This window comes from Aythya ferina (assembly GCF_964211825.1).
Source record: "Aythya ferina genome assembly, chromosome: 7".
NCBI lineage: Eukaryota > Metazoa > Chordata > Aves > Anseriformes > Anatidae > Aythya > Aythya ferina.
The window spans coordinates 19,439,606-19,467,056 of NC_140302.1; the positions used below are offsets into that span (position 1 = coordinate 19,439,606).

A 27,451-nucleotide genomic window follows, 5' to 3' on the forward strand; every position below is an offset into this window, starting at 1 on the left:
TGGGTGGTTTCCTGGGGACAAACCATGCAGCAGCAGCAGCCACCCTTTGTTCCTCTCTGTGCCAGATCCATAGCATCACTTCCCCATGAAAGATGCATGAAAAGCCACATTCCTCCAGGCCAATGACCTTTTTTTACTTCATGAATAATCAAGGCCATGAGATGAGGTTTTTATTTTTCCTTAGTCATGGTGGGAGGTCATTTATGGCTCACACAGAAGGTCTGGTCATCTTGCTCTCAACAAACACTTGAAAAGTTTAAACCAGCTGTAGCTGTGACAAGATCTGAAAGCAAAGCATGTCTAAACCCTTCAGCAAAACCTGCCTAAGGGACTGCTGGTGACTGCACTATATGAATCTACACTCCTATGGCAGAAGGCTTCACCACTGTTCTGAGACTGTTCAGCCTTTGTGCATGTTGCTGGGCCCTGGAGCTGTTGTAGCTCAGGCTCCAACACTGAGCAGAGAGGAGCCAAGGTGGGATGCGCACTGGTGCACTGAGCTGCAGGCTCTCAGGTTGTCCTGTCTGGGCAGACATTTGGATACTGAAGTCATGAAGTGAGTTCTTCACAAGTATTTTTGTGGTAGGAACAAAGTGCTTCTATCCCAGAGGGGATGCATGTTTATTTATGATCCTATAAGCAGATTTTTTTTTAGTGCAAAAAGTTACATTCCTCATTTAGACCTGGATTTAAGGCCTTTCTCCAAAGTTAATGAGTATCTGTAATCTGACAGTCTTTCAGTCTCATTCATGAACAGCATAGGGCAAGAGTGTCAAATGTTGATCTTAATGTTTGATCTCTTTGTACAATGTTGTCTTCTTTTATCATCCTTGAAAAGCCTGGTAAGTGCTAGAACTGAATTAAGGGTTTATTCATTTTGTCAGCATTACATCAAACAGGCTACCATTTGCATCATCTTGCATGTGTAGATCATGCTATTTACCAGGAACTAGATTTGACTTACTGGCTCATTAACATTACTTGGAAAATGTTACAAATTACTAGTTAGATATAAATTATTTAATATGCTGCTTTCATATATGAATGATAGTATTTGGGGAAAATGACTATGGGACTCATTTCTGTGTGGTGGATGCAGGACTGAGGCAGTGATCTTGTTGTGTAAGTTTAAGAGAGGTCTCAACAGAGTGAGAGGAGAGAGAATGGAGCTGGGAAAACTCATTACTGTTGGGACTGCCTCATAGATGGACATACAGGTAACATTTACATTTAAACACAAATGTATACATTTCATTTACTGTACACCTCTAATTCCCAGCACTATGCACTGGGCTTTTCTTTCACCTCATCTTGGGGTAATTTTGAGAGGCAAAGCAGGGGTAGGCTTTTGCCCTTTGTAAGACAGTAACTACTTAGGCTTGGTGTGTGTCACTGGAAAGGGATTGCCTCTCTGATAGCAAGCAGGTGTGGGCCTGCTGCTTACTGAGCTTGTATTTGTAACCCTGAGAATTCAAAAGTTCATAAGCAGGCCCAATATAATCTTGACATTTTTGAAGTTTTGTGTTTTCTTTTGTTTGTTTGTTTTCTTTTATTATTATTATTACTATTGATCTCCTGGTTTCTCTGCATATATGATGCAGCAGTGATCAGAGCTTCCAGCTACTCTCTACAGCCTCAAAAGCAAGGTATATTTTAAGTTAAAATGGGGGTTGCCACAGCCACATGCTTTGAAGACCTAGTGTCTCAAGTAAAATATCAGCCAGTGCAAAACTTTGAGTCAAAAAATGACTGTTGGCAGCACTCCCTGTTGTTCCTGAATCTGTTAAAGCATTGTCTTGAGGTGATTGTAAGTTCACGTATCCTGTCTGTTCCTGTGCAGTCACTTTTTCCCCCTTCCCAGCATTAGTCTGGTCTCTTTTCTATTTATTTCTCCTTTCTGTCACCAGTTTGTTTACCAAAATACTCAATTCCCCTGCTATCCCCAGGCCAAGCCCCTTGGCTGTTGTGCCAACCTGCTCCTATCCCCAGGACAAAGACACCAGCAGTCTCCCACATCTTTGTCCCTAGGTAGGGACTGCGATGTCCCAGAGGCAGTGAGCTGCTGGAGATGGCTGGTGTATGGGGTACGGATTCACCAACCAACCTGCCCAGCCTTCACATTGCTTTGCCCATTGCTGGTAGAACTGCTTGTCCTGTGAACAAGCATAAGTCTTTTCTTCTTAGTAGCTGCTTTGTGTTTTATATTCATTTCAATATGAAGGCGCCTCTTTTGGAGGGGTCCCTGCAGGAGTCCTTGTGTACTCTCCCCAGGTTTCGCTTCGTTCCCTTGTGCTGCTCTAACGACTTTAAACGTGAGGGAGCTTAAAACATACAGAGGGTCCCCCAGAGGGGTAAATAGTCACTGTTTTATAGCCATTGGCACATCTCAGCCAGTTTTAATCACAACAGAATATCTTTGCATCTGGTCCCAGTCCTGCGAGTCTTCCCTTGGTACTGTGGAGTAATTGAAGAATATGATTAAAGGTAATTATTTTAATTGCCTATTGACTCAGAAAGATTTCTGTTAGCAATGAGTGGAATCTGATCTATAAAGTGAAACGCCTTAAGGATTCCCTGCCTGAGGACAGTCTGCCGTTAGCAGCAGTGAAAGGGATGCAAATGAAACATCGCTGGCCTCAAGGGAGCACTGCACAGCTTATAGGAGGGACCGTATTTTCACTATTTTTTTTTAACTGAATGCAGAAGACGGGTCCTGTGCACTGCTCCAGTTTGCCTGTGAAGCATTCGGGCTTGTTTTTGTTCCACAGTGTTCAGCCCCACTGCAATGTCACTGACTTTGCTGTCTGTAATTGATAGAGCTGTGAGTGAAAGCACAGCAAACTTCTAGGGCCTAAAGCCTGAAATATGAGAATCCAGACCATATATATTCAATAAGGTGAAATACTTAACACCTTACCATTCCAAAAGCAGCATTTTTGTTGGAGGCAGCAGGAAAGAAGAATGATGGTCTCATAATAATAATTAGGTCACCCACGTTGGACTTGGAAAAAGTTGTCTGTATGCTCTGTTCTGCTGAGGCTGCATTGGCCTTTGGCACAGCACTTTGGCTCCTCCATGTCTCATTTCCCCTCTCTATGAAGTGTGATCATTTCTTCTTATAAGTATGGGAATTGCTTTCATACTCTGGGAATAGGGACCATGCAAATTTATCGATGTAGTGACAGGGAGGGCACTGTGTGTTGTTTGTTTTTTTTTTAGTGTATAAATGTACAGTATCTCCAGAATGCACTACTTCTGTCTATGGAAGGAAAGTACATCATCAGACAGGAAAGTACATCATCAGACATTTGCTACTAGCCACCGTGGCAAATAGGCTGTTGGAGAAGACAAACTTTTAGGTTGCCTGTCCTAATATTCCTTATGTGTACAGAGTATGATTTTCAAATCTCTGGAGCCTCTATAGGTCCTTTTTGTTTCTTCTGTTTTAACAGACACTTGGTATTTCAGTCCTGGTCTATGCCATCATAGAGTGTTATACTTTGCCCTTTCTTTAATTCACATTTCATCTCTATTTCTCTTTGTATGTAGGTATAAACACCTTTTTTTTTTTTTTTTTTAATCAAGTTTGTTAGGTAGGTACTTTCCTTTGCTTCTGTTTGCTTCTGCTTTTTTTTGTATGTGTTTATTTGGTTGGTTGGTTACTCAAGGCATTTTTAATTATCTTATTCTTTTGTATTTGATTAGGTGAAGTTAAAACAAACTGGAAAAATAATACTCAATGAAAATCATCTGATTTTTCACTTACAGGAATGAGAGAGACCAAGCAAGACTCAGGTTGCAGCTTTTGACTGTTATGAAATTTGCCTTCCCTTCTGTTTGGGAGGACTGAATCAGGCTCTTCTCTTACATTGCCCAGAGCAGATTTATGTGAGGACTCCGCCCATAGGCACATCTTTTCTTCTACTCATGTAGCTCTATGGAGCTCAGTGGAGTTTTCCCTGATTTATTACCATGTGAGTGAGCTGCACCAAACTGTGCGACTCCTGCATTTCATCCCCATTTGCACTGAGGCAGTTGACAGCAGGACTTGACCTGGATGATCCCTCTTGCTGTGGCACATGCATTGTAACTAAAGCCAGCACTGCATGGCTGTCTCTCTAGAAATGCATGCTGTGTATGTACCTCTTAGCTCACTTCTTGTGTCTATGACCATCTCCTTTTCTGAATAACTCAATTCAAAAGCATCATTATTCTGCTGCGCATCTGCCATGAGGAGACCACAGGCCCAGCATGACATAACTGGGACATGTGTCCAAACCCTTCCCCTGAAGACCTTCCTGTTGTCACCCATTCAGGAGATGCCAGTGAGCTGTGGGAGAGCTCTGGGTGCTCAGCAGCGGCAGGAGGAGCCTGTGCTGGACAGGCAAGCAGGTGGGAGCAGAGATCCCATGGATGCTGGTTGTGCAGTGCCTGGGCTGTACCCTTGATCAAGCATTAGTGGAGCTAACAATGTCTTTTGTCTTTTGACTGGATGCCTCAAAAATGCTCCCCTTTTATCTGGTTTACCTTCACTGATTATTTCCAAACATGGGAGTGGCAACGTGGGGTGGCAAAATGGTCATGGCAGCGTGATCTGTCTGTGCAGAACCTGGCTGCTGGAGCTGTGGGGTGGGACAGTCAGGCGTCATGGGGCGCTGATGGCTGTGGCTACTGCAGCCCCTTGCAGCAGGGACAGCTGCTAGAGGCAGCAGCGCTGGGACTCCTTGCTCCAGCTTTTGTCTCTGTGTTGCCCATCCTTTTCCTGTACCCAAGGAGCCAAGCACACCCCAAAAGGTTTTAGAAACTCTTATTTTCCAGCCTGAGGCCTTTGCCTGATCAAGATTATTAATCATAATTCTCCAGGCCTTTCTCCCATACTGCTTGCAACTTGCTCTTTCTTTTTGTTGTTGTTGTTGTTGTTTGTTGTTTTTTGTTGTTGCTGTTTTGTTTATTTTCCTCGTTATTTCCTGTAGTGCACTGAAATGATGCAAAAGAAACATTTATTCACACAAATAAGGGAAGGTAATAGCTTCCCTCCCTGACCACATGCTCTCTTCTGTTCCAAGTCTTAATTAAAATGGTACTAAAGGAAGCAAATCAATTAACAGATACCTTACAAGATGGTTTATTCACTTACATATATACACATACACAATTACTTCCAAGTATCACATTACTGCTTTAGTTTATCTGTTCGCAAATGCTGCTAATGAACTGAAGTGTTACAGAACTGGGTAACAGACACCTAGGGAATCCAGGGAAATTATTCCAATATATCACTTTTCTTTGAAATAAGCCTTACATTTTGTTGTTCAAAATGTGCAAAAAAATTACAATCCAAATAAATAACAAGATTTCCTTTGCACATTTGGGAAATTACCTGGCTTGCTAAGGTCAGAACCAAATTATATTCAAATCCTTTTAGTTACAGTTAGAATTTAGCACAGTAGCTCATTCTTCATAAAAACATAATTCTGATATTTCTGCTCTGACAGTGTGACTCAACCTCTGACTCAGGGCATCAGCTCTAACTTCAAAATGTGAGGCTAATTGTAGCTGTTCTCAGTCTGAAAGTTGATTAATGGAAGGGGGACACTGGTATCCAGGAATCTTTCAAGTCACATTTGTTAATAAGACACAGACTTTCCAGGTTGGACTTGGGATATGAGTCTAATATTTGCCTTTCTTTTTCTTTCTCTTTTTCTCCTGTCTTTTTCTTCCTCTTTTTCTCTCTCTCTCTTTTTTTTTTTTTTTTCTTACTTTCCCCCCTGCCCCTCCGCCAAGTTGAATAGCTTCTGCTGTATTACAGTACTGAAAAACTGGAAAGAATTCCATTTATTCTGATCAGAGACTGGCATGGCTGAGAGCAGAAACTGGCTTAAAAGTTTAACTGGCTTAAAAGCTAGCAGAGACTGGCTTCAGGAATAGATGTTAGATGAGAGTTTAACAAATCCATATGTCTACAGACTTAGGCCTCATATAAAAGTTTTGCAAGATCCACTTTATTTATTTTGTGGTCTGGTTAGTAATTATTTGTAAGCTGCAATAAAATCAAGTAACATCCTGTTTGAAGTCATCCTGTAATGCTGCGGTGTAACAGCTATGCCAGTGAAATCCCATCACATTACTTAATGCCATGTGTGCCATCTACCTGAGTCTCCCAAGTCTTTAATTCCTGCTGGGTTTCCTGAGAGGAGAGGATGCTCAGCATAGAGTCACTGCCAGCCAAGTGTTTGCAGAGCCCCCATAGCTGACATCTGCTGCCTGTCTTTACAAGCTGAAAGTAAAGCCTGATTTGAAATACAAATATCTGCCTGCTTTTTGTGCATTTTGCAATGACAATATCTGTTATAATAAAGTATTCTTGCTTTAAAACAAGCAGAATATAAACCAGAGCATTATTTTCTTAACTGAGACAACAGGCTCACAGCTTCTGCAAAATTTGGGATGTTTTTACAAAATAATTTGGGTTTAAACCATTTATAATTATTTAATTTCTTCAAAAAACATTCTGAGACAAAACTAGTTTTTCTTCTTGTCACTTGCACTGTAAGAAGCTTGTAACTGGAACTAGGCAAAGCATTTTTGGTGACTACAAATTCAACAGAATATTCAAGACTAGAACAAGAATGGAGGGATAGGAGACTGAAATTATTCACAGACTCTGATTGAGCTTAGTGCATTGCTTTACACTGAAAAAACAGGGTTGAGTGGATTTTGGAAATTACAAATTAGCTTGTAGCAAATTAATATTTAATTTCAGGTGTCCAGAAACTTTTTGTTTTGGGTGTACAACGCTGTTTTCATTTCAGCGTTCTAAAAATAAAACATGGAAAACAGTAGTTCATAACCGACCACAATTCATTTGAGATGGCTGAAATTAACATTACCACCTAAAGTTAAATTAAAGTTATTGATCCTAAAGCTAAAAAAGATTTACCTTTAATGAATGATATGTTTTCACATTAACACAAAACATGCTTTTCCTGAAAAACTTGAGAAGCCTTGTTGGCTTTAACCTCAAATTAATAATTTTTAAGTTACTTCAACCATTATTTACGTAACTTGAATTATGAGTGTGACTATGAATCCTGCTGCTGAAATGTATTGTTAGATTTTTGAATACCCTGTATTTAATTTATTTTAAAAATCAATCATGTATTTATAACCAACTAAACAAGATCTATTAATGAGCAGAGTTCATCTTTTTTATTTCCTCATGCATTTCCTTCATGCATGCATGCTGTTAGAGACTACAGGAATTTTGGTACAGGTGGTGGAAGCCAGCATGCATTATAAGCTCTTCCTGTAATCAATCAATCAATCAGTCTTTCAATTAAAGAGCAAAGAAAGGAATTGTTACTGGTGTGAGATTCCTGCTCATCCACAAGAGACTTCTATTGAGCCTCAGACCATGCAGCTGTCAATTGCAAAAGGATTATTGATTATTTGTACTTGGTTTTCCTAGTACATTGATGTCATCTCTGAAAAGAAAAGAAAACATTGCAGGTTAACAACAATTTTCTGGCATTTCTTTTATCTAAATAGATCCATAGCATTGTTGTAAAAGCTGAGCTGGGTGCTACACGGATAAGAATTACAGGCTTCCTGCAAAATTGTTATTGGAGGGACTGTAGTTACATTCATGAAGTTCCTCACATTTAGTTTTTCTTTCCTAGATGTTTGTCTCTTTGGAGGTACCCATTTTTCTTCAGTGAGCTAACAGGATGAATGTATGATTCGGGCTGTGGTGGTAACCAGATGTCCCCTTTGCTGCCAGTTCAGATTCCCCCAGCAGGCAGCAATGAGCTGTAGGGCAGCATCTTGCTAAGAGAATTTCTCACTGCATTACAAGCTCTGGGTCATTGTTATTTGGGCTTCTTCCTGGGACCGCCTTCTCACACAGGGAGCAGCTCCTGGACCCCGATAGTGGCTGCAGCTCTAAGAGCTTACTGCTTGGAGGAGCTGCTCGTGCAGGGCAGCTGCATTGCAGCACAGTCACACTGTCACAGCTGGGATGCAGGAGGATGAGGCAGCTAAAAGACTTGCCATAGGCTGTGCAGGGTGGAACAAGGTGGTTGGGGATAGGAAGATGGGGATTCCCCAAACCCATGTGTACCCAGCAATGTACCTGTTCTGACTGGATCCCATATTTGACCTGCAAAGTATAGAGAAAGAGTTATTAATGGTGATTTTCAGTGCATTAATCAAAATAATCATGCAAAGCATCACCACATTAGGAGCTGGTGAAACACGGGAACTTTTCCTTCTTTCTCTTTCCTTCACTACTCTTAATCTGTTATTCAGCTTTACTCCATCTAGCGTCAGTTCTTGGAAATAAGATGTCATCTTGCCTTGCAGCCCGCAGCTATTTATATTCTTGGATCTCGTGACTCAACTGGGAAATGGTATTCAGGTCCCCCACCTTCAATACTACTTAAGCATTTTCTGATGACTTTGCTAAAGAAAGACCTCACAGGAGATTTGTCAGCCAGGGACAGGCTTCTTGTAATTTGTCTCAGTCTTCCTTCTCTGAGAGAAAATTTTTTGCACGTGTTTTTTGGAAAGCTGTGCTGAAATTTTCTGCTAACATGAAATTCACTGCGCTAACAGTTCATGTCCATAAGAAATAGTTAAGAGCTGATTTGTATCTTTCTAGCTTGAACTGGGCATAAAGTCCACTGGAGAGCATGTGGTGGGCATATATAGGCTAAAATCAGAGGAAAATCTGTGTTTTCCTGCTTTGCTCTTTCTTTCCTTGTTTATTTCTCCAGTTTGGGGCTGGGGTGCATCAGCACCATCCTGTAGTGCTTCCATGGCTGAACTCCCTCCTTGCTCCCTGCTTTACCCAGCCCTGGGGGAGCTTCCAGGGCATCCAGAGAAGAGGTCTGCTGGGACACAAGGAGAGGAGCCCACAGGCCATATCAGAGGCTGCTAGTGGCTGTCTCAGCCCTCTTTTGCCTCCACCAGGCTGGCACTTCACAGACAAAGTAATTACATGTAGTGACACCGCTCCTTTGGGTCCAGCAGCAGTATTTTTCAGCTTGCTCCTAACAGTTTGTATCAGCTCTTCCCAGAGAGATGAGGGAATTGAAAACAGAATCAAAAGACCCAATGTGTGCAGTACTTTTGAACTTGTCAACATTTCTTCACACACACAAAAAAGAACTCACAGGTTTAAGCATGTGAACGAAGTGACGCAAATTTCTGCCTGTCTGGAACTGTAGTCATTTAAACAAACAAACAAAAAAAAATAACAATTTCCCCCTCTTGTTCTGACTATGACAACAGATCAATAATAGATTAATGCAGAATGAGGCCAATGCAGAGTGATCTGAGCTAACTGGAGTAAATCAGCAATTGGTTAGGTCTGGGGACGCTCACCTGATCCCCTCCCCTGCCTGTGTTTGGGAAAGAAAGCAGCAGGGAGCTGCTGGGACAGGCCTTGTCTTCCAGCACCATTCCGAAGAGACTGCCTGCCTCAGCCTAAGTAACTAATTCACCACGCACAAAAGGAGCAGAGAATAGACTGCCTGGGAGGCTGATGCTCCTGTTCGTGTAGCCCAGTATAGTTGGTAAGTCACTTAAAAAGAATGGCTTTCTTGCTGATGCTCCCAGGCTGCCTTCCCACAATCGACAATGCCAGCTGCTGCACAGAAGGATGGTCCAGCCTTCTTCAGCACCTTGGCTATAAAATTCCACCATTTCCCTTCCACTGGATGTCCTTGAACAGGCAGATCTCTCTGAAAATTATTTTTGTTATGCCATGCAGGTTTTCAGCCAGGCCTGTTCTGTGAAAGGCAATATGTGGCTGCCTGACCAGAACATGCAGCCATACTGGGAGCAAATGGGGAGCAGAGCAGGACTGACCCTGGGAATAGGACTGTCCTTTGGGAACAGCTCATGCTTTCCTCTCCTCCAGGGAGCAGTGAAAGCTCACTTAAAGAAACCAGCTCACAAAGACTTGAAAAGCAGTATTGCCACCTAAAGTGTAGCTGTTCCCAGCTCCCACCCTGCTCCTCCACCTCTCCTGTGTCAGTACAAGCAATGCAATGCCTGTGTAGTAAATCAACAAAAATCAACCTGTGGGTCAGGTGTTGTTTTTAATGCACCAAAAATGACCTTATTACTTTTCAGCCAGTGGTTTTCTGTCTTTTTCTATTTATAAACCCATACAAATTTTCAGTTGAAGCTGTGGTCCTCTGTGAAATGTATTTAAGCTCAGTTTAAACCTGTATGAAAAGTCTTTAGGTCCTTAAACTTCTGTGAACCCCTCAGAAACAGTCCATGGATCCCCAAGCATGCGTAGCCTGCAAGGCAGAGGTCAGCATTGCATTTTGTGACATTGCTCACTTCTTTCAGCTCTCTGACACCAGGCTGTAAAGTTTTGGTACCTAGCCAGACCCGGTACAGAAATGCACATGGAGAATGAAGGTGGGTGGTTATAAGCAGCAATCAGAAGAAAGACAGATTTAGCTTTGCTGATACCTGGTACTGGTTCTTCAGGGCAGAACTTTATGAGATTAAGAGATCAGGGAATGGAAATAAACTGACCTGACACACTATATACATGATCTTAAAAAAGGACTTATAAATAATATTATTTTTTCATAAGTCACCGAGAAAAGGGTTGTAGGAATCCATCTTAAATGAGAGAGTCCTCTTTTGATGTTCAGTGTGAATTTATCCAGAAATTCAATAGGATACAGTGCCTTCTGTGAGTCAGAATATGCAGGAGCTCTGATTGATGCTGTTCTTTTCTGGTTGAGACCTCTGGCATGCTAAGCCTCCAGCTTCAGAGGTCTTGATTTGGTTTGTTTTTAAATCTCTGTCTAAGCTATGACAGCAGCTTTCATTGCTAGATAATCCCATGTTGTCACCTCTCTGCCTTGCCCTAGTCAGCACAAAGCTGCTTTCTCTGGGTGGTGGATGGGCTCTCCCTGGGAGCAGGAGCCCTCTGCCCTGTGGTGTCCAGGGTCTGAGTTACCCCAGGTGCATGTTGGCAGCAGCCAAGAGACTGGTCTTCCAGAAACACTTCTGAACTTTTATCCAGATTTGCAGCAGCTCCAGGCAAAGGCAGAATACTCAGTTATTGCTGGAGTCAGTGACACCAGCAAGTTTGACAGCAGAGACCACGATGGCTGTGGAAGGAATTGCCTCTGACAGGTGTCTGAATATTACCAGGAAAGCATTCTCCTGACTCAGCAGGTTTGGGACCAACTCTTACAATCAAATGACTTAGAGCTATTCAAGACTAGCCTCAAACAGTTGTGCAGAGGAGGAGGAAGGAATAAGGATTCCTCCCCATTTGGCCGCTGTGAAAAGGTCAACTGCAAATGCAGCCCCCAGATCTGATGAGAGCTCAAGCGTCCTGGGGCAGATGCTCTCCCAGAGAATGTGGAAAGTGGCCAGGAAGGAGCGAAAAATAGCCAGAAGTGTGGCTCTGCCCATCAGTGCAGCTGGCATCAGTGCAGTATCCTGGAAAGGGGCTTAATGAATTAATCTCACCCGAACAGTCTGGGCTATATGTATGTGTATATATAACACTGCCTCTCTGTGTATGTGTCTGTATATGAAGTAGTCCTGCCATTCAAAAATGGTGCTGAAAGGAATTGAGCGCCTGAAGAGTACCTATAGAATAGCTTAGCACTGCTTTTTAAAGTCTGGTGTTCTCAGCACAGTGTAAAGCTTAGTGTCCTTGCTTTTGAAGTGTGCAATAATAAAGATTAATTTCATTTTATGGAAAGGGTAACCTGAGCCAAAGTAACTTGCCCAAGGTTGTTCAGAAGAACAAGTCCTGTTAGACAAGACAGTGACAGAATCAGGTAGAAAAGCCAATTTATTATGCTGTTTATTGGTGACCATTGCCTTGACACAGAACAGGTATTTATGGTTTGTTTCTGGAAATATATATTTGCAAGAAAGTTGAGACAGCCATTTTTGCTGAGATCACTTTTTGTGCCTTTGTTGGCTCTGTTTTTCCTTATTTGTAAACCTCTAATTATTTATGAAAACCATATATTGACCTGATGATTGGGTTCTTTGGAGAATGTAAAAATGGGACAATGAAAGGCTTCTGCAGGAAAAAAAATGAGTGGTAAGGGAAACAACAGTTCAGGGTATATATTGCTGAGTGATGAGAGAAAACATTCAAACCGGTGACCCCAGAGGTGTCAAAGATTCTACTGAATGACTGATTTTCTCCAGAAAAAGACACTGGGTATCAGAGTTTAAAAGGAATATTCCTGGCAGAGGAAAAGAGAAGCATGTTTTAGGAAAATTATGATAGATGCAGGCACCTCAGGGACTCTAGGGAAGTTAGGCCTGCCTGGACTACTGACAATTCAGAGAGAATGGGTGGATGAAGGTTATGGCTAATTCTTTTCCCTCTGGTGCCTCACTACTGTTGTTACCAGATGTTTACAAACATGCATGAGAAAGCTACTTTGAAGTGGTCTCAGCTTCTGTAGAGAGGAACTGCAGCACTGATTGGTAACATCTACAAAGATTTCTGAATAAATCCTGTAATAACTTCTTAGTGGGAGCCTTAGCATGAAGGCCACAGCTTGAAAGAAATGCTGCAAATGAGCTAGCCTTGTACCAGGTATTTCTAAGCTGAAAAGTGAAATACCTCATGACTGGGAAACGTCTCCAAATGTCAGATCAGTGCAAAGAAAATGTCTACTTCCAAGCTGACATATTTCTGCAGGAGAAAATTACTTCACTGAAAAGTAATTAAAATTCACTAAAGTTGCTGTAGTGTGGCTTAAAACAACCAATGCCCATCCCTGTTTCATCTTCTCTTTGTAAAAAAATCTTCTCTGGAGAAGACATCGTAGTTACTCTGATTAGTAACTGTATAAAAGAGAGTTGCTTTGCAGATATATTTTTAGCATCTTGCTATTTCATGTACTTTTTCCCATGAACTTGCCTATAGTACAGCAGCGGTATGCGTTTGCATCTTAAGCAGATACAATTTCAACGGATAGTAGAGCGACCGAGACAGTATCCCTCCCTGGCTGCAGAGCGAATGTATAGTGTTACATGTGAATAGCTGATGCAGTATCTGAGTTGCTGCGATGCATTTCAGCGCCCGGCATCTTGTGTAGTCTCTGTTCTAGGTCTTAATCCTTTTTCCTTGAGCATTGCTCTTTCAGTGACACATTTGGACAAGGGCAAGGTCTCTTCTAAAATGTGTATTTACTTAACAATTTTGATTTGTGAACTTTGACCCCATTTTCCAAAGGTCTCCTCCTTGTGGCTTTTTCACAGAGGCTTTCTATACCCTAACATCAGAGCGAGGTCTCCAGCTAGCTTTGTGAGCTCAGACTCCAGTGATTAGTGTATCTTTGATTTGCAGCTAATAGTATCTGTGGTATGACTCATGTCTACTTGATTGGCTTCCTGTCTGGCAAATGATGCATTCCGCAGTTCACAGCATTATAGGCCAATCTGGACTATTTAGATCAAAAGGAAACTAAGAACTGCTCTCCGCTCCTAATAGCAGACTTTTTGTTCTGACTCTCAGCCTGCTTGAAAGCTCTGAAATGGTTAGATCAGCTCTGTTATGTTTGCAGTTTCTGCCTGTCTGTGCAGCTGGGTATAGGTGCAAACATGACAAAATGATAGGAAAAAGGATCTTAACTCAAACGTATTGGTGTTGATGGTTCTGCAATCTATACATTTTCTGTAAGAAACTGCACCTCAACATTCACACTTGCACTTAATTGTCCAAACCTAGTTTTTGTCATGCCATCCATCTCTGATATTTATATTTTCCAAGTGGATGGTTTCACCTCCTGTTAATCCATAGCAGTATTTTTAGAGTTGACGTTGTGGAGACCAGAGGCTTTCAAGATGAGATGACTGTTTCTCCTTAGTTTCAGAGAGGGAGTTTAAATGGAAGCAATGAGCCATGACTTTGAACTCTGTATCATCAGCCTCAAAGGTTATAATTTCACAGGGGCTTCAAGAGTTACCTCAGCTGAAGGCCCTTTGCAGATTGCCAGCACCCTGGAGAGTCACACACAGTTTGTATGAAACACTTGTTGCACTCTTCAATTGTTGTTCTCTTGTTAAACAGGAATGTCCAGTGAAGAATGGCAGGCCCGTCACTGTAGGCTCCACTCATTGAACTGAAACTGAGGTTGCTAAAACTAAATATGATGTTCTGTACATTTTCTTCTATAGCACACCTTTGGGCTGGAGATGCAAGTGGTTGTGGGCTGCACACCAGCATCCTGGATTTCCATGGGAACTGTGGATAAACCTCATGCACATGAGGAATACACTGTCATGTGCCATTACAAAATCTACTACGGGTGAAAAAACATCCTGTTTCATGAAGATGTGGGAAGAAAGGAGAATTTTCTTTCATGAAGCTGGTTTTAATTATTGTCTTTAAGTATATTACCATCCAGATCTTGCTCACTGCATGACTCTCAGTTACAAAAATCTGACATAACCAGAAAGGTGCATTGCTTGTGCCTGGAGTGCACAGATATGTCAGGATAAGGAAAGAAGAGGGCTTTCCCTGTCAGTAGGCATGGCCTGCTACAACCCATTGGGAGAGCTCCACTAGCTGAGGATAATGCAAGGGCTATAACACTCAGCTGAGTTTTTTCATTCAAAAAGAGCCTAAGAGATGAACCTAGTTTAATTCCAAGCCCTCTGCCATTTGCTCTGACTTGCAAGATTACCTTGTGTTTCACAGGGCAAGTCCAGCAAAGAAAAGTCAGTCACTTCGAAGAAATCCAGTGGTAAAACTCAAGAGAACATCTAGATATCGCTTCAGATATCAAAAGAAAATCAGCACTATACTTGGCACTGGGCCTGTGCAGCTCCCAAGCTCCTTCTGTCCTCTCACGTATCAGTACAGTTTGTGCGTTGCCTTTAAAACCTGATCTTATGCTGAGTGACTTCCATGGGGGCCTGCAGAACCCAGAGAATTGCATGAGGAGTTTTGGTATGTGTTGTTCCCCAGGTTGTATTGAGGCAACAGATTAGTTTTTGCTACTACAGCAAGCTTAAAATGCATGCCTTTTCCTTTTTAATATACATTCTCTGTCTCTCCATCCTTCTCCTTGTCTCTGCATGCCTCTTTCTTTGTCTCCTTCTGTCAAAATAAATCTGGCTGCCATACACTGTAGTTAACTCAAAATATTGCCAGCATTAAATGTGCCCAGACATTTTTATTAATACATTAAACTTGCATGAAATTTTAGGCGTTATAATTTACCAAGCTTACACCAAGATGGCATTTGAAACTGACATGAGCTATTAATTAAAAAAAAAGGACATTAAATAATAGTCAGTTGACATCTAAATTACTATTTTGTTAGCTGACAGCAGCTTGCCTCAAGGCTCTCTCTCAAGTGTTAGTAAATATCCCATTGAGTTTAAGGGCATCCCATTATGAATTGATTGTTTAAATCACAATGTTATATACCTGGATAGAGTGGTGAATGTTAATTATTTCACAATGAGCTGACAGTATGATTTGGGTCTAGAAACACTTCTGTTTTAAGGATTTGGGAAAGTGTCAAGGGGGACATATAAGAATGTTTATTTCAGTGGAAAACGTGATCTTGCAATGTGTTGGCTAGGTTCAGTTTCAGCTAATAGGGGCTTTAGCATAAATGGAGATTTGTGTATGTGGCTGTGATACTCCCACTCAGAGTATATCCCAGTTAGAGGGAGAAATTGAATGACTTGAGGCACTTGTGGCAATAACAGTGTGAAAATTAAAACAAAATTTGGCTTATTATGAATTCGGCAAGTGCTCTATCAGGTGGATTAAAGTGGTGAAGTTTGTTTTGTTTTTCCCTGAACAAACACTAATAATCATCAGTGGTGAAGTAGAAAATTAAATTGATTGTGGATGATATGCCAGTTTTCCTTTTCAGTCCTACAGGGGTGATATCCTGATTATCATTGAGGGATTCAGGTTGCCTGTGTAGCTGAGGGATTCAGGATGGTTTTATGATTGATTGGAATAAATCTAGGACTAAGTAATTTCTGATAGAGGACTTTGCGTTATCAAAAGGGTTTCCGGGATGAACCACTGTCCTAAAAATGCTACGAATTAGAATCTCCAGGGTAGTGAAGCAAGTAGTGAAAATTAGGTTAGATCTAATTATCACATCTCTCCACTGACCTGAATAAATGGGAAGCTATCCCTTTGACCTATGGGGAAAAATAAATCAGATAAAAATGAACATATAGCTTGGATATTCTTGAGGAAACTCCTTAGTATTTGTGACACTGTAGCACTTAATCATGATGAGTACTTATCAGGTAATATATCAATGCTGTTTTCAGGAAATCGATGTTCAGGTTGGAAAATCAGGTTGGAGGGTTACTTTTGCTTGCTTGTTTGTTTTTGTTAAGAACATCTACCTCCCATACATCTCCTTGCAGAGATATACAAGCAACCTCAACCATTTAAATGATGAATGTTGGAAACTGAAACGTGTCATTTCCCACTGTTCTGTGGTTAAAGTTTTGTCCTACAAAGAAGAGATGCCAACATGGATGAGAGTCCTATGGAAAGGTCTTCCTCTAGAGGTTAGGAGGAAAGATGAAATAGGACATTGGATCTTGTATACTGAATTTCCCTTTGATTTCTGCGAGTAGTTTGCTTGGATTTAAAAATGATAATGCAAAGAACAAATAGGTTGAGTTTGCATCATCTGAGATGTGGAAGAGCATATATTTGTTTATAAAACAAGCCACCATATGAACTTCCTTTCTAAAACTTGATGCTATTACAAGGATATCTGATTTTCATAGGTAATATTGTTAACTTTCTCATCTATAATCTCTCTGTAAGTTCTTTAGAGCCTAAATTATGTGTTTGTATTATTTGCAGCATTGTTGTATCAGTCATACTACTCCATCCTTACAGTAGGTAAACAATAATTAATTATGTTTTTGTTAGTTACTGAGGATCACATTAGGTATTAACTATTTTATATTACAAACCAATAGTTTCATTAAGACCAGTAAATGACTATTTTACTTCCTCAGATTAGCATCTGTATTATAGAATCCCTTAAAAATCCACTAAGCGGTAATACATAGATGCCTTGAAGCGAACAAGAACAAAGACTTGTTAATAAACTACTAAATACCACAGTACTGTTGAAAAGTAAAATGGACTAAGAAGAAATGGTGGATTTCTAGTTGTTTTCCACTACACAGGAAAAAAAGTCATCATTAGGATACCTAGTTTTGTCCCCAGATACTGTGGTATTACAGCTTTTCTCTAAGTTGGTGTCAGTGTTTCTAAGGCAGAATGTGCAGTGTGTACTGTGTCACACTTCCAGCCTTAAGACCCCAAGTTTAACATGCAACTAGGAACCTCACAGATAGTGCCATCTGTATTTGATCCAGGCAGTAAATCTACTGCCTTTCGTGTCTCTCCTTGTCTTTGTCCCCTTCCTTCCATTCTCCTGAGTCTGGTCTCTGAGATTTCTGTTTTCTTTCTCCCTCCCCATTTGTTGCTGTGTCTGTACTGTCCTTAACACACCAGAAACACCTTACTGGGTGCTCTATGCTCTGTCTTTTGGTTCTGCAGCAGTCCTAATTTACTTTAAGGCTGATACACAGAAAGCGTGAATGAGTGTCTTGTAAGAGAAGAGACTGAACACAGTGTGTGATGAGAAAGGAAACGGGGTTTGTGACAGTTAGCTGTGTTAGGCTGTGGAAGCGTCCCCTTGGGCAAACAACAGATGCTCCGTGCTGGGGCCTTTCTCTGTTAGGCAAAACATTACAATACTTTCTGCAAAGACTGTCCTTGCCTTGATGTTAAACTGAGTGTTTGCATATGTTGTGTTGCCTCTGTGAGGAATGACTGATGAGGACGTGCCTATTAGCACTTCTATCCACCTCTCTGAGAGAGGCCAAAAGGCTTTTCTTAGGTCACTGAGAACAGCTGTTGCCTTCAGTCCATGAGAATGCTGATTAATTCATGTAATTTCATTTTTTTTACACACATAAAATATCTTAGGGAGAAACAAAACATTGTCTGCCCCCACTCTACATCTCCACCCTATTGAATGACTTCAGATGAGGAACAGCCATCCCCTAAGCAGTCTGACACTACCTCTTGTGCCTGTGAGTCCATAAGGTGCTCACAACCTAAAATGGCCTTACTGGTTCTGGGTAGCGGGAGCGAAAGTGGAGGGTAAAAATACATCCCTCACAATGGGAATGGTCACCGCATGACCTTGATTTGAAAGACCTTTGGGTGAAGGGAGTTCTTGGAACCGAGGCCCAGTCACAGTGACTGGGAAACTTTTGATGAAGCCATTTGCTGTGGTTTATATCTTTCTGGCTTTTTATTTTTTCCTCTTGGATCCTCTTTTTTTTTTTTTTTTTTTTTTTTTCCATCTCTCTATTCCTTTCTGGAAATCTAAAGGGCTTGTGAAAATATATCGGTATAGTAAAAGCTCTGCTGCAGAGAAAACATGGAAAAATTCTACCAATGTCAAAGAGAATCTAAGTTTAGCACCTCTGAAATGAGACCTTTGGCTTTCATCCAAATCTAAGGCTTTTTAAAAAATTATTTGTATTTTTTTGAGCTTGCTATTAAATATAGTGCAAAATAAAAGGGCAGAATCAAAAGCTTTTGAAGTATTTTCTTTTGAAAATGAATCTCAGTCTGCTGGGATTTCTTTCCTAGTTCTTAAATGTCAAACCCCTGTTATGTGGAATTTCCTTTTCCATGCAGCTCCACTAGATGTACTGGGTGTCATGGTCCTCTAGACCGTAAATAAATTTATATTATATTATCATTCAAATCACAGTTGTGGGGAAGTATCATACATAAAGAAAGAGAAATTTATCATTACAGTTTGCATATCATGCTGCCCCTCAGAAAACCCTGGGAGCAATGATTCTTACCTTCTATCCATTTTGCCATCTGACTCTAAAGAGAGAAGAGGAAAATGCAGTTAGTTTAGAAACCAGGAAAAGAGTGGTGAAAGGCCTGTTCACATGCTGTGAGAATGCAACAAGGAGAACATAGGTAGAGCTGCTGGAGGAGGTAAAGGTCCAGCCATCCTTTCTGAGGCAAAACTCTTTAATATTAGTAGTGCCATGCAGCCTTCCTAAAGCCCTTCTTAATTCTTCCAGCTAGAATATCTCACAACAACTTTCTCAAAACTATTTTTGCTAACGTTTTGGGTATTTTGAGATATTGTGGTGTTTTTGTTTTGTTTTCTTTTGTTTTGTTTTGGTAGTGCATATCCAGAGTGTAATGAGAAACAACTTCAGGGGTAGATGCTTGATGAGAATTAGGAGGAAGCAATTTCCCCTTAGGGAATGTAGTGCCAATAAAGAAAGCATCAGCTCTTTGTCTTTCAGGAAGTAGCATTACGCCATCATTTGTATCCTCACAGGGTACCTGGGGAGTCTGTTTGCAAAACTATCCTTTAAGAGACAAGCATTTACTGTAAACAGCATGAAACACAAGGAGATCTCAATCTTTGGATAAGAAATCGGGAGTATTTTCGCTTACCTCCAAATACATTGTCAAGCATTTGTTTTTTGATCATGCAAATTATGACTGCTATAAAACCAATTGCTAGAAAGGCTCCCAGAGTAACTCCTATAATAAGATATGTGAAATCTGCAAAAATTGAAAACAAGACAGTGAATATACGCCAATAAGTAATAAATACAGCTGTTTGTTTCAGATGTGGTAACACAAATCTGCCAAAGTTAAAATACATCTTTTTTTAAAGTCACTTTATTCTTCAGAAGTGGCTGATGATGCTGAGCCAGACCAGGTAGGTGATGATATTCACACACCAGACTACCCCTGCACAGCATGAAACTATATGAAACTGTGGCTGAGGGGCTCGATGCAGTTATATGATAATGAACAAGTTTCACTCTTTGTGTGTACAGGTCTCAGCTGAGTTTTACAGCTAGGACTCTAACTTTTTTGCCAGATTCTACTACCCCCACTCCCTCTCCGCTCTTTATCCTACCAATCTCCCATTCCTGCTTCCCCTACCTGCATGTGCACAGCTTCATCTCCTCCCCCCAACCCCATCATCCTGCTCTGCCTGACTACTCTGCCTGTAACTCTTTTCAGGGAGGAAGCAGGAGAATTTTAAGTGTAAACTATGAAGCATATTATTATTTTGCATCACTATGTGTACATAGGGTCCACCTTCATCTGTCATGCTGGAGACTACAGGATCTGTGATACTCCTGGCTCTGTTCTCCCTATGCTCATTATATTTAGTTAAAATTCATTTTAAGTCTCCAATCACATGGTAGAACTCTGCTGTGCTAGGCAAAGTTGAAGCACACAACCAGATAATAATTTTCTACACATAAAAAGTTTTTAAATTCTTCTATGTGTATTCAGTCCCAGAACCTCCCCCCCTCCCCCCCGGACTTTCTGCCTGGAAGTGAAAATCTCCCCATAAACTGACCTATTTCATCCTCTGAGTTTTCAGAAGCATAGACCTTTGCTCTCCAAAAATCTGAAAAGGAAATATTTTTGTCTGTTAAGACATTAGGAAGAATGTGCTATATGTACCTGAGCTAAAGCTAAGAATGTGTATCAGGCTATTCCCAAAGGAAAGGAACATCCAGGTAAAGGTTAAGAAAGGACCTGAGGCTTCCTGCATTAGCAAAGTGTTAGCAAAGTTATATGAAATTAGTAAAGTTCATGAGGAAATCTTAGACATTTGGAACAAATCACTGAATGGTAATTTTTGGACAGAATGGAAAATATAGTTTTAAAAACTTTTGTTATAGTACTGTTTCCTTTCTAAGATTTCCTCACTGCAAGCCCATGAGCTGTGTGCAAGAGTTGAAACAGAAGTTGCTATAAATCACAGAAAGGACTACAGATACAGTAAAGCTAGTAAGACATGCTAGCAAAAGAGGACACAATAAAACCCCAGCCCTACATGTGCTGTAGCCCCAGCCTTCAAAAAGAAATTTAGAGAAGAGTCTTTTTCTCTTGTGGGCAAGAAAACCTTGTGAGCTGGAAGCAACCTTTCCAGAGATTCCTGTGCCAAGCTGCCTGTTCATCAAAAGGCCCTGCTCCTGGCCCTGCTCTCTTCCATAAAGCCACTGAGCTGGGCTGCCTGATGCTTGGATTGTGCAGGGTCCCTCAAGATAGAGTGGGTTTGAAGAAAACAATTCTTGCCCATGTAGTTTTTGAAGGAGATGGACTCAAAACTTTCCAACAATAAGAAGTAGTTTGTTTGTTTGTTTGTTTGTTTGTTAAAAAAAAAAAAAAAAAAAAAGTCATATTTGATGTTGCTTGCTCATTGTAGGAAATTGCTGAAAATGTACAACTGAATGTTTCCCAGTGATGGGCATGCAAGGGTGTTCCCACCAAAATCTTTTCAAGCAGCACCAAATAACCTAACTGTTGCACAGCTGCATGAGTTGCTTGGAGCATGAGAAGGCTTTAAAGGCAGATGTATCCCCTGTGTTTTAAAACAATGTGCTATTAAATTTCTGTCTCTGGTAAATTCCTCAGGTGGAACTCAAAGTCCTCTCCAGCTATTGCTGGGCAGACAACAGACATTATTTGGCTGACAACAGACATTATTATTTCCAGAGCCAAACCTGTGTTGTGGTTGGCAATGGACTGATGCAGATGGAATTAGTACCTCTGCACCAGAGTACTTATCCTGTAAAACATCAAGGCCTACATTAAGCGTTTACAGCATGTGAGATTACTAAACCTACCCTGGAAGACACAGGATGATCTGCTCCTCTGTTGCTTTGCTGGACCTGCATCCCTGAGGGTACCCTCCTTGGCAATCCGCTGCCTGTGTTATGGTACTTCTGGTTGGTCATAAGGGACTTGGTAGGAAGACAGCTGTTCTGCACCCCACGTTGTCTTTTCATAGGCATTCCACACTTTAATGGGGATTTCTGACTGAAACTCAAATGGGATTTCAAGGTCTTAAATGCATCCAGCTTTCCTTTGGCTAAAATGCCCACGTGGTAAAACCCAGATTGCCTCTCACCATGGAGAAATAATCCTGCCTTTTTGAGGTTTTGGGGGCTGTGCTTTCATTTCTTTCCCACTAAAATGAATACTTAAAAATGAGCTTGTTTTTAAATTTCAAGCGTAATCCTCTCATTCTCCAAAGCCACCAAACCAGCCATTTCTGTCCCTTTAGAGACATCAGTGGTGAGTCTGCTTTTCGGATTGCTGAAAATCTCTTTAGCTGAGTCTGGGCTCTGGGGCTTCTGCCATTACATCAGAAAAATCTGATACATTGGGTGACTCTGAACAGATTTGTTTTTGTTTCCTGGCCTTAGTCACATTTCTAATCCCAAATTTTCATAAATTACAAACCATGCTTCAAAATCCTGGAGACAAGCTTAAAAAAGTCTTGAGTTTTAAACCATATGTATTTAGTGAGCTGTAATACTGAGCGGAAAGTCCTTTTTTCCCCAATTTTTTCTTCGTAATCAAAAAATATCAGGAAACTTCTTTTATACAGGCAGAAATGTTTTCTTTCAAAAAATCCCATGACACTCAGAGATGGGATTTGGAAGGGGTAGGGAATCCAGTGGCACATATGATCACAAAAGCTGACTTCTCTACATGACCAAAATCAATGTAAAAAAATAAATAAAAAATAAAACAAAAAACAATAATCACAAAAGTCTAAGAATACATAGGTATAGAAAGCAATGTTTCTGATTTTCCAGATTTAAAACCAGTCTCTTTGCTCCTGCCTGTGAATTTATTTCATTATAAATTAAAAAAAAAAAAAACTTTCTTCCATCCACTTAATTATTCTTTGTGCTCATATGAAGAATGTTTTAAATTCAAACATAATAAAAGTTATATTGTATTACTTTTATTATCCTAATGGTCATAATACATAGACCTTAATGTATGCTTTCTAATGGAATTAAACCAGTGACAGATTATGTGTTTTATGGCAGAAATAATATTTTACATGGAATATTTTATGTAGGTCACTTTAATATATTGAGATTTAATTTTTAGTTTCTTTTTAAAAAGGGAGGGAGGGAAATCTCTGAAAACCCACAGGACTGGAGAGAATGTTTTCAATTCATAGTTTCAATATGGTTTTAATTAACGTTTAATATCATTTACTGGATGCTGCTTAAATACCGCTTGCTTTTGAGGACTGTGTGTTTGGTAGCTAGCTTCTGTTTGTTTTCATTTCTCCTTAGGTGGAAGGAAGGGGATCAACACAGTTAAACACATTTTGCTGTTTGATCTAGGTTCCATCATCAGTTCAGATCTCCTGGGGATATACACAGTCCTCCCAGGACAGGGTGATAGAAATGATTCCTAATGCTCTGCAGCTCCCTAGTCCCAGTTCTAGCTTTCTGTCTGGCCCACATCTCTGCAGACTGGGCTCAGACTAACTCCCTTTCTTGAATAAACCCTCTGAACTTGGACAGCATTTTCTTCTGGGTCATAGAGCCTTGCAGATGAATTTAATATCTATACCAGAGTGAGTTGTGATCGTTTTCGAAGGGTCTTGACATAACTGATGGTGTTTTCCCAGCCTTTATGCAAGCCTGACTCATGCATTTGCACTGTGATGCAGACAGATTGTGTCGCATTGATCATCTATGTTGTGGTTAAATCAGGAGATGTGATTTACCTCTACCAAGGCAGAGCAGCCAGACAGGCAATGAGCCCATATGAACACACCACGCTCTGAGGGGACCAGAAGCCTCTGTGTGCATGATCTCTGTGAACCCTAGGCATGATTAGCCCTCCAGCCATGGGCAGAATTGGGTGAAGCTGAACACAGCTCCTGAGGCCAGCAGCCCATGCTGGGAGCTGCCCCACCAAGGAATGTCCTGTTCTCCATCTGCTACCCATGGGTGCTCAGACAGTGCCTTGCCAATGGGTCAACACAGGGAGAAAAGTGGTGCAGAATGCACTGTTAATATATATATATATGTAGATATTTAGTGTAGCAAAATTGTCAGTTACATCTGAATTTTGTAAGATAAGCACTGCTGGCATGCAGGCAAATGGGTCATTCCTCAGTCCTTTTCTGTAGTAATAGAGGAGGACAGGAGTCACTCCCACAAGGAGACAGGAATTTGGTGAGCTCTAGCCCTTGTCAGGCTCCTCTCCATCTAGGTCCCATGGATGTGGCATTGCCTGCACCTTTCTCTGTGCCACTTGGAGCCATGTTAATGTATTTTCCTTGTATCTATTGCAAGGTTACCTTTTGCACCTCTTTGCTCCAGGGAAATGCTATTGGATTAATGGGACTTGTGCCATTTGCTTGCTGAGCAATAGCTAGTCAGTAACTAGAGAGCAATGGTTGCACTTTCTCTTTAGACCTGTAAAAACAGCTGCTATCCATGCCTTACGTGGCAGACAGTCTCCATCTCTCTGAGCTCCTGGAAGCATCTATAGGAAGGTGCAGAGGTCTTCAAGAGCCAACTAAAGGACAGTAAGAGCAATAAATTTCTATGTATACTCTGAGAAGGATGACAAGAAGATAGAGCACTGCTTTAGACTTAAGAATAGTGCTACATTCAAGAGCAGAGGCAGAAGCACATATGCAGTGGGTGCAAGCTGGAAGAGCTGAGCTGTATGCTTCAGGTGGGGCAAACTGTCTTGTGGGATTCCCCAAGGTAAATGATGATTTTCGGTAAATTTCTGCTTGAAGTAGGTTGATGTAGGAAGCGTCTGTTTGGTGACAATGAGATTTTTGCCACCAGAGGGTGCCTGCCCCCTTACCTAACCTCTCAGAGATCGCAGCATCCACGTACACTTCTGTCTTTTAGCTGCTGCCAGCTCCGTCCTGAATTAGTCCACCTTAGTCCCAATGTTATATTATAAATCCTGCTGACACTTCCTATCTGTGTGACCCACTTCTTCCCTGCGCAGACTGGAGGTGAGAAACCGTGAAATAAAAGGCAAGTTGTGAGGGTGACAAAGCTCTGCTTTGACCTGACAGGAAGCGTTAGAAGCATCCTGAGTCAGGAGCATCAAAGTCTAAGTAAGAGATGCAGAGAGCAAAAGCGGCTTGCAGGTAACATGCACACAGATCAACTTCTTCCTTACGCTCCACTAAAGTAGTTTCCTACATAGTGCCAGACAGGATGTTCAACAGCTTTGACATCTATTACGCAAAGATGCACGTACTTAACTTCAGGGTGTCTTCTGTATGACACGTGGCCAATCCCTTAGCACTCAAGGTAGAAAATTTTGTTTAGAAAACCCAGCAACCTATACCCCACTGCCTCAACAAACTTTTCTTCTCCGAGAAAGAGAGTTCTAAACAAAGTTTAAAACAACATACATGTACATGCAATCAGACTGAGAAATAAATAATCCCAATAAAGACCAAAGTCAGGAAAAAAAAAAAAAGCTCTATAAAAAGATGGAAAATAAATAAAATAAAATAAATATGATCGATCACTTACGTAAGAGAAGAAGAAATGTTGTTGGGACCGATATCCAGCTTGTTAGTGAGATCATAGTGAAGTTTTGACAACAGAGTGATTTCACCCAAATTTTCTGAATTTTGCTCTTCTGCGGTGAGAGGGAAAAAAAAAAAAAAAGCTAAGCCAGGTCACGTGGTTATATTGTGAAGCAGCAGTCACATCCTGAGTAGTTACGCTTACAAACAGAAGTTCCCTTTTTTGGGTTTAAGTTCAACATATAAATAAACTACATGCTTGAAAACATTTTGAGGAGAAGATGGACAGCCAACAGTCAGAGCCTAGTTCAGCTATTTTGTTCTCTGAGGGAACTTTAAATACTAATATTTATTTTTACCAAATTGAAAAGGTCCTACCACAGTGATTTGGTCTCTGCTGAAGTCTTCTCAGCCTGAAGTGATGCAAGTGGCTTTTCTTCTTTAGAGAGAAAATGTTTTTAATAATTTCCCCCCATCATTTTTTGGGGGGGAGCAGAGTGGAAGAAACTCACCACAACTGCAAAAAGATTGCAAGCCAGTTCCTGGAAAAGAAAGCCACCATTGCCAGTTTCTGCCTTAGAAAAATGTCTGGGCACAGTAGGAACTAAAAAGAGTAACTTACTGGCAGATCACAGAATCACAGACTGGTGAAGGTGAGAAGGGGTCTCTGGAAGTCATCTAATCCAACCTCCCTGCCGAGCAGTGTCACATCCAGATGATGCCTCTGACAAGAGTACAGTTTAGTCATTATACCACGGTAAAACAAAAAATAAATATATATATATATCTGTTTTTCAAGAAAATTTCCATTTTTTCTTCCTTTTCCTTCTCATGATGAGGGAATATTTCAGCAGAATTGCATATCTTAAGGCTGGACAAAACCTCTTTCTTGCTGAGTAGCTTACAGCTGTAAAGCCCTCCTTCCTTCCAGAAGTCTGTTTTTAATGGGACCACTGTAGACTACAGAGAATGCTGGTGACTGCAGGTCTACGACCACCTTGGCAGGAAAATGGCTGCAGATGAGCAAGACGCGTTCACAAATGATTAGTTGCTCTGACAAGATGTGAGTGAAGGATCATGTTTATGTCTTCCAGGTGTTTGTGGAGGGGTGTGCAGAACATGGTTTTAGACAACAAATAAGACTCTTGAGGCACTGAAAATGTAAATAAAAATGACCTATGAACTCTCTGAGGTGGCCTCAATTCCTGGCTTGTTTTGCTTTATGAAGCATAGGCAGAACAGATTGAATGTGGTAGCAATTCATGAACGTATTTGTTAACGCTCTGACCCGTTGTGAGCATGTGTGTATGAACACGTGTGTAATTCACTGCTGCTCTTTCACTGTTCCTGGGATCAGAGTTGAAAACATCAAAACTAGACAAAGTTCTCTGCACCAGATGTAGGGAAAAGATACAAGGATCCTAGTAGGAGACCCTCAAAGTTTTTATACAGCATGTGTTTCATCTGCAAATGATCCCATACTCCAAAGTTGCTGAGAATCTCTAATGGGATGAATAACATGAATGCTAGCACTCTTTTCTTTTTTTTTTTTTTCTTTTTCTTTTTTTTCCCCTGTCCTCACCACCACCTCACCACCACCTCACCACCACCTCCTGACCCCCTCCCTGCCTAACTCAGTGTCTCAGGGGCCTCTCCTACTTCAGAGAAACAACTAAGCATTTAAATATCCAAGTGTTTGGCTGAAGTTTCCAAACTGCTTGGTTTATTCTGTTGCTACTTCTCCACAAAATGCTTCAGCTAGCTCAGCCAGCTGGCAGTGCACTGCTGAGTACATATGCTTCGCTATTCTCACTCACAGCATACCTCCAGTGAGGATGAGCATCAGAGTAAGCCAGGCTTACTGAACTCCTACTTTGTAGTAGGTTTATTCTGGTTCTTAACCAAACTGGGAGTGTGGTTTCAAGCATAGTCATCATTACCAGACCTCTATTACCCACTCTCTGCCATCCAGCCACTGGGCAGGATATATATGTTTAATTAATTCTGCTTTTACCTTCGACCTGTAA

The 27,451-nt window shown here is 41.0% G+C and overlaps 2 protein-coding genes across 7 annotated transcripts in view; one reads left to right on the forward strand and one right to left on the reverse strand.

Annotated features, from left to right (window-relative positions):
• LOC311439878 (cardiac-enriched FHL2-interacting protein) overlaps positions 1 to 27,451 on the forward strand; it is an 87,402-nt gene that overhangs the window by 10,327 nt on the left and 49,624 nt on the right. The window lies entirely within an intron of this gene.
• Positions 5,110 to 25,539, reverse strand: TMEM273 (transmembrane protein 273). Of its 6 annotated transcripts, XM_084526139.1 has the most exons (6): positions 25,429 to 25,539; positions 20,451 to 20,501; positions 19,523 to 19,633; positions 18,907 to 18,931; positions 8,132 to 8,158; positions 5,110 to 7,484 (listed from the first exon to the last, which is right to left on the reverse strand). In XM_084526139.1, the coding sequence occupies exons 1-6, from the start codon at positions 25,481 to 25,483 to the stop codon at positions 7,439 to 7,441; spliced, it is 315 nt and encodes a 104-aa protein (XP_084382265.1). In that variant the 5' UTR covers positions 25,484 to 25,539; the 3' UTR covers positions 5,110 to 7,438. The 6 variants fall into 6 exon arrangements, with proteins under 6 accessions (XP_084382265.1, XP_084382267.1, XP_084382263.1 ...); XM_084526141.1 differs by lacking the exon at positions 18,907 to 18,931; XM_084526137.1 differs by lacking the exon at positions 5,110 to 7,484 and having other exon boundaries at positions 7,491 to 8,158.

Bases quoted from the DNA above. Each gene is read 5' to 3' on its own strand.
- TMEM273 (XM_084526137.1), bottom strand. From the start codon at position 25,483: ATGATCTCACTAACAAGCTGGATATCGGTCCCAACAACATTTCTTCTT. The intron at 20,502-25,428 runs GTAAGTGATCGA...TTTCCTTTTCAG, and splicing joins AACATTTCTTCTTCTCTTAC to ATTTTTGGAGAGCAAAGGTC. The intron at 8,159-18,906 runs GTAAGAATCATT...TATACTTTGCAG, and splicing joins GATGGCAAAATGGATAGAAG to GTCAAATATGGGATCCAGTC.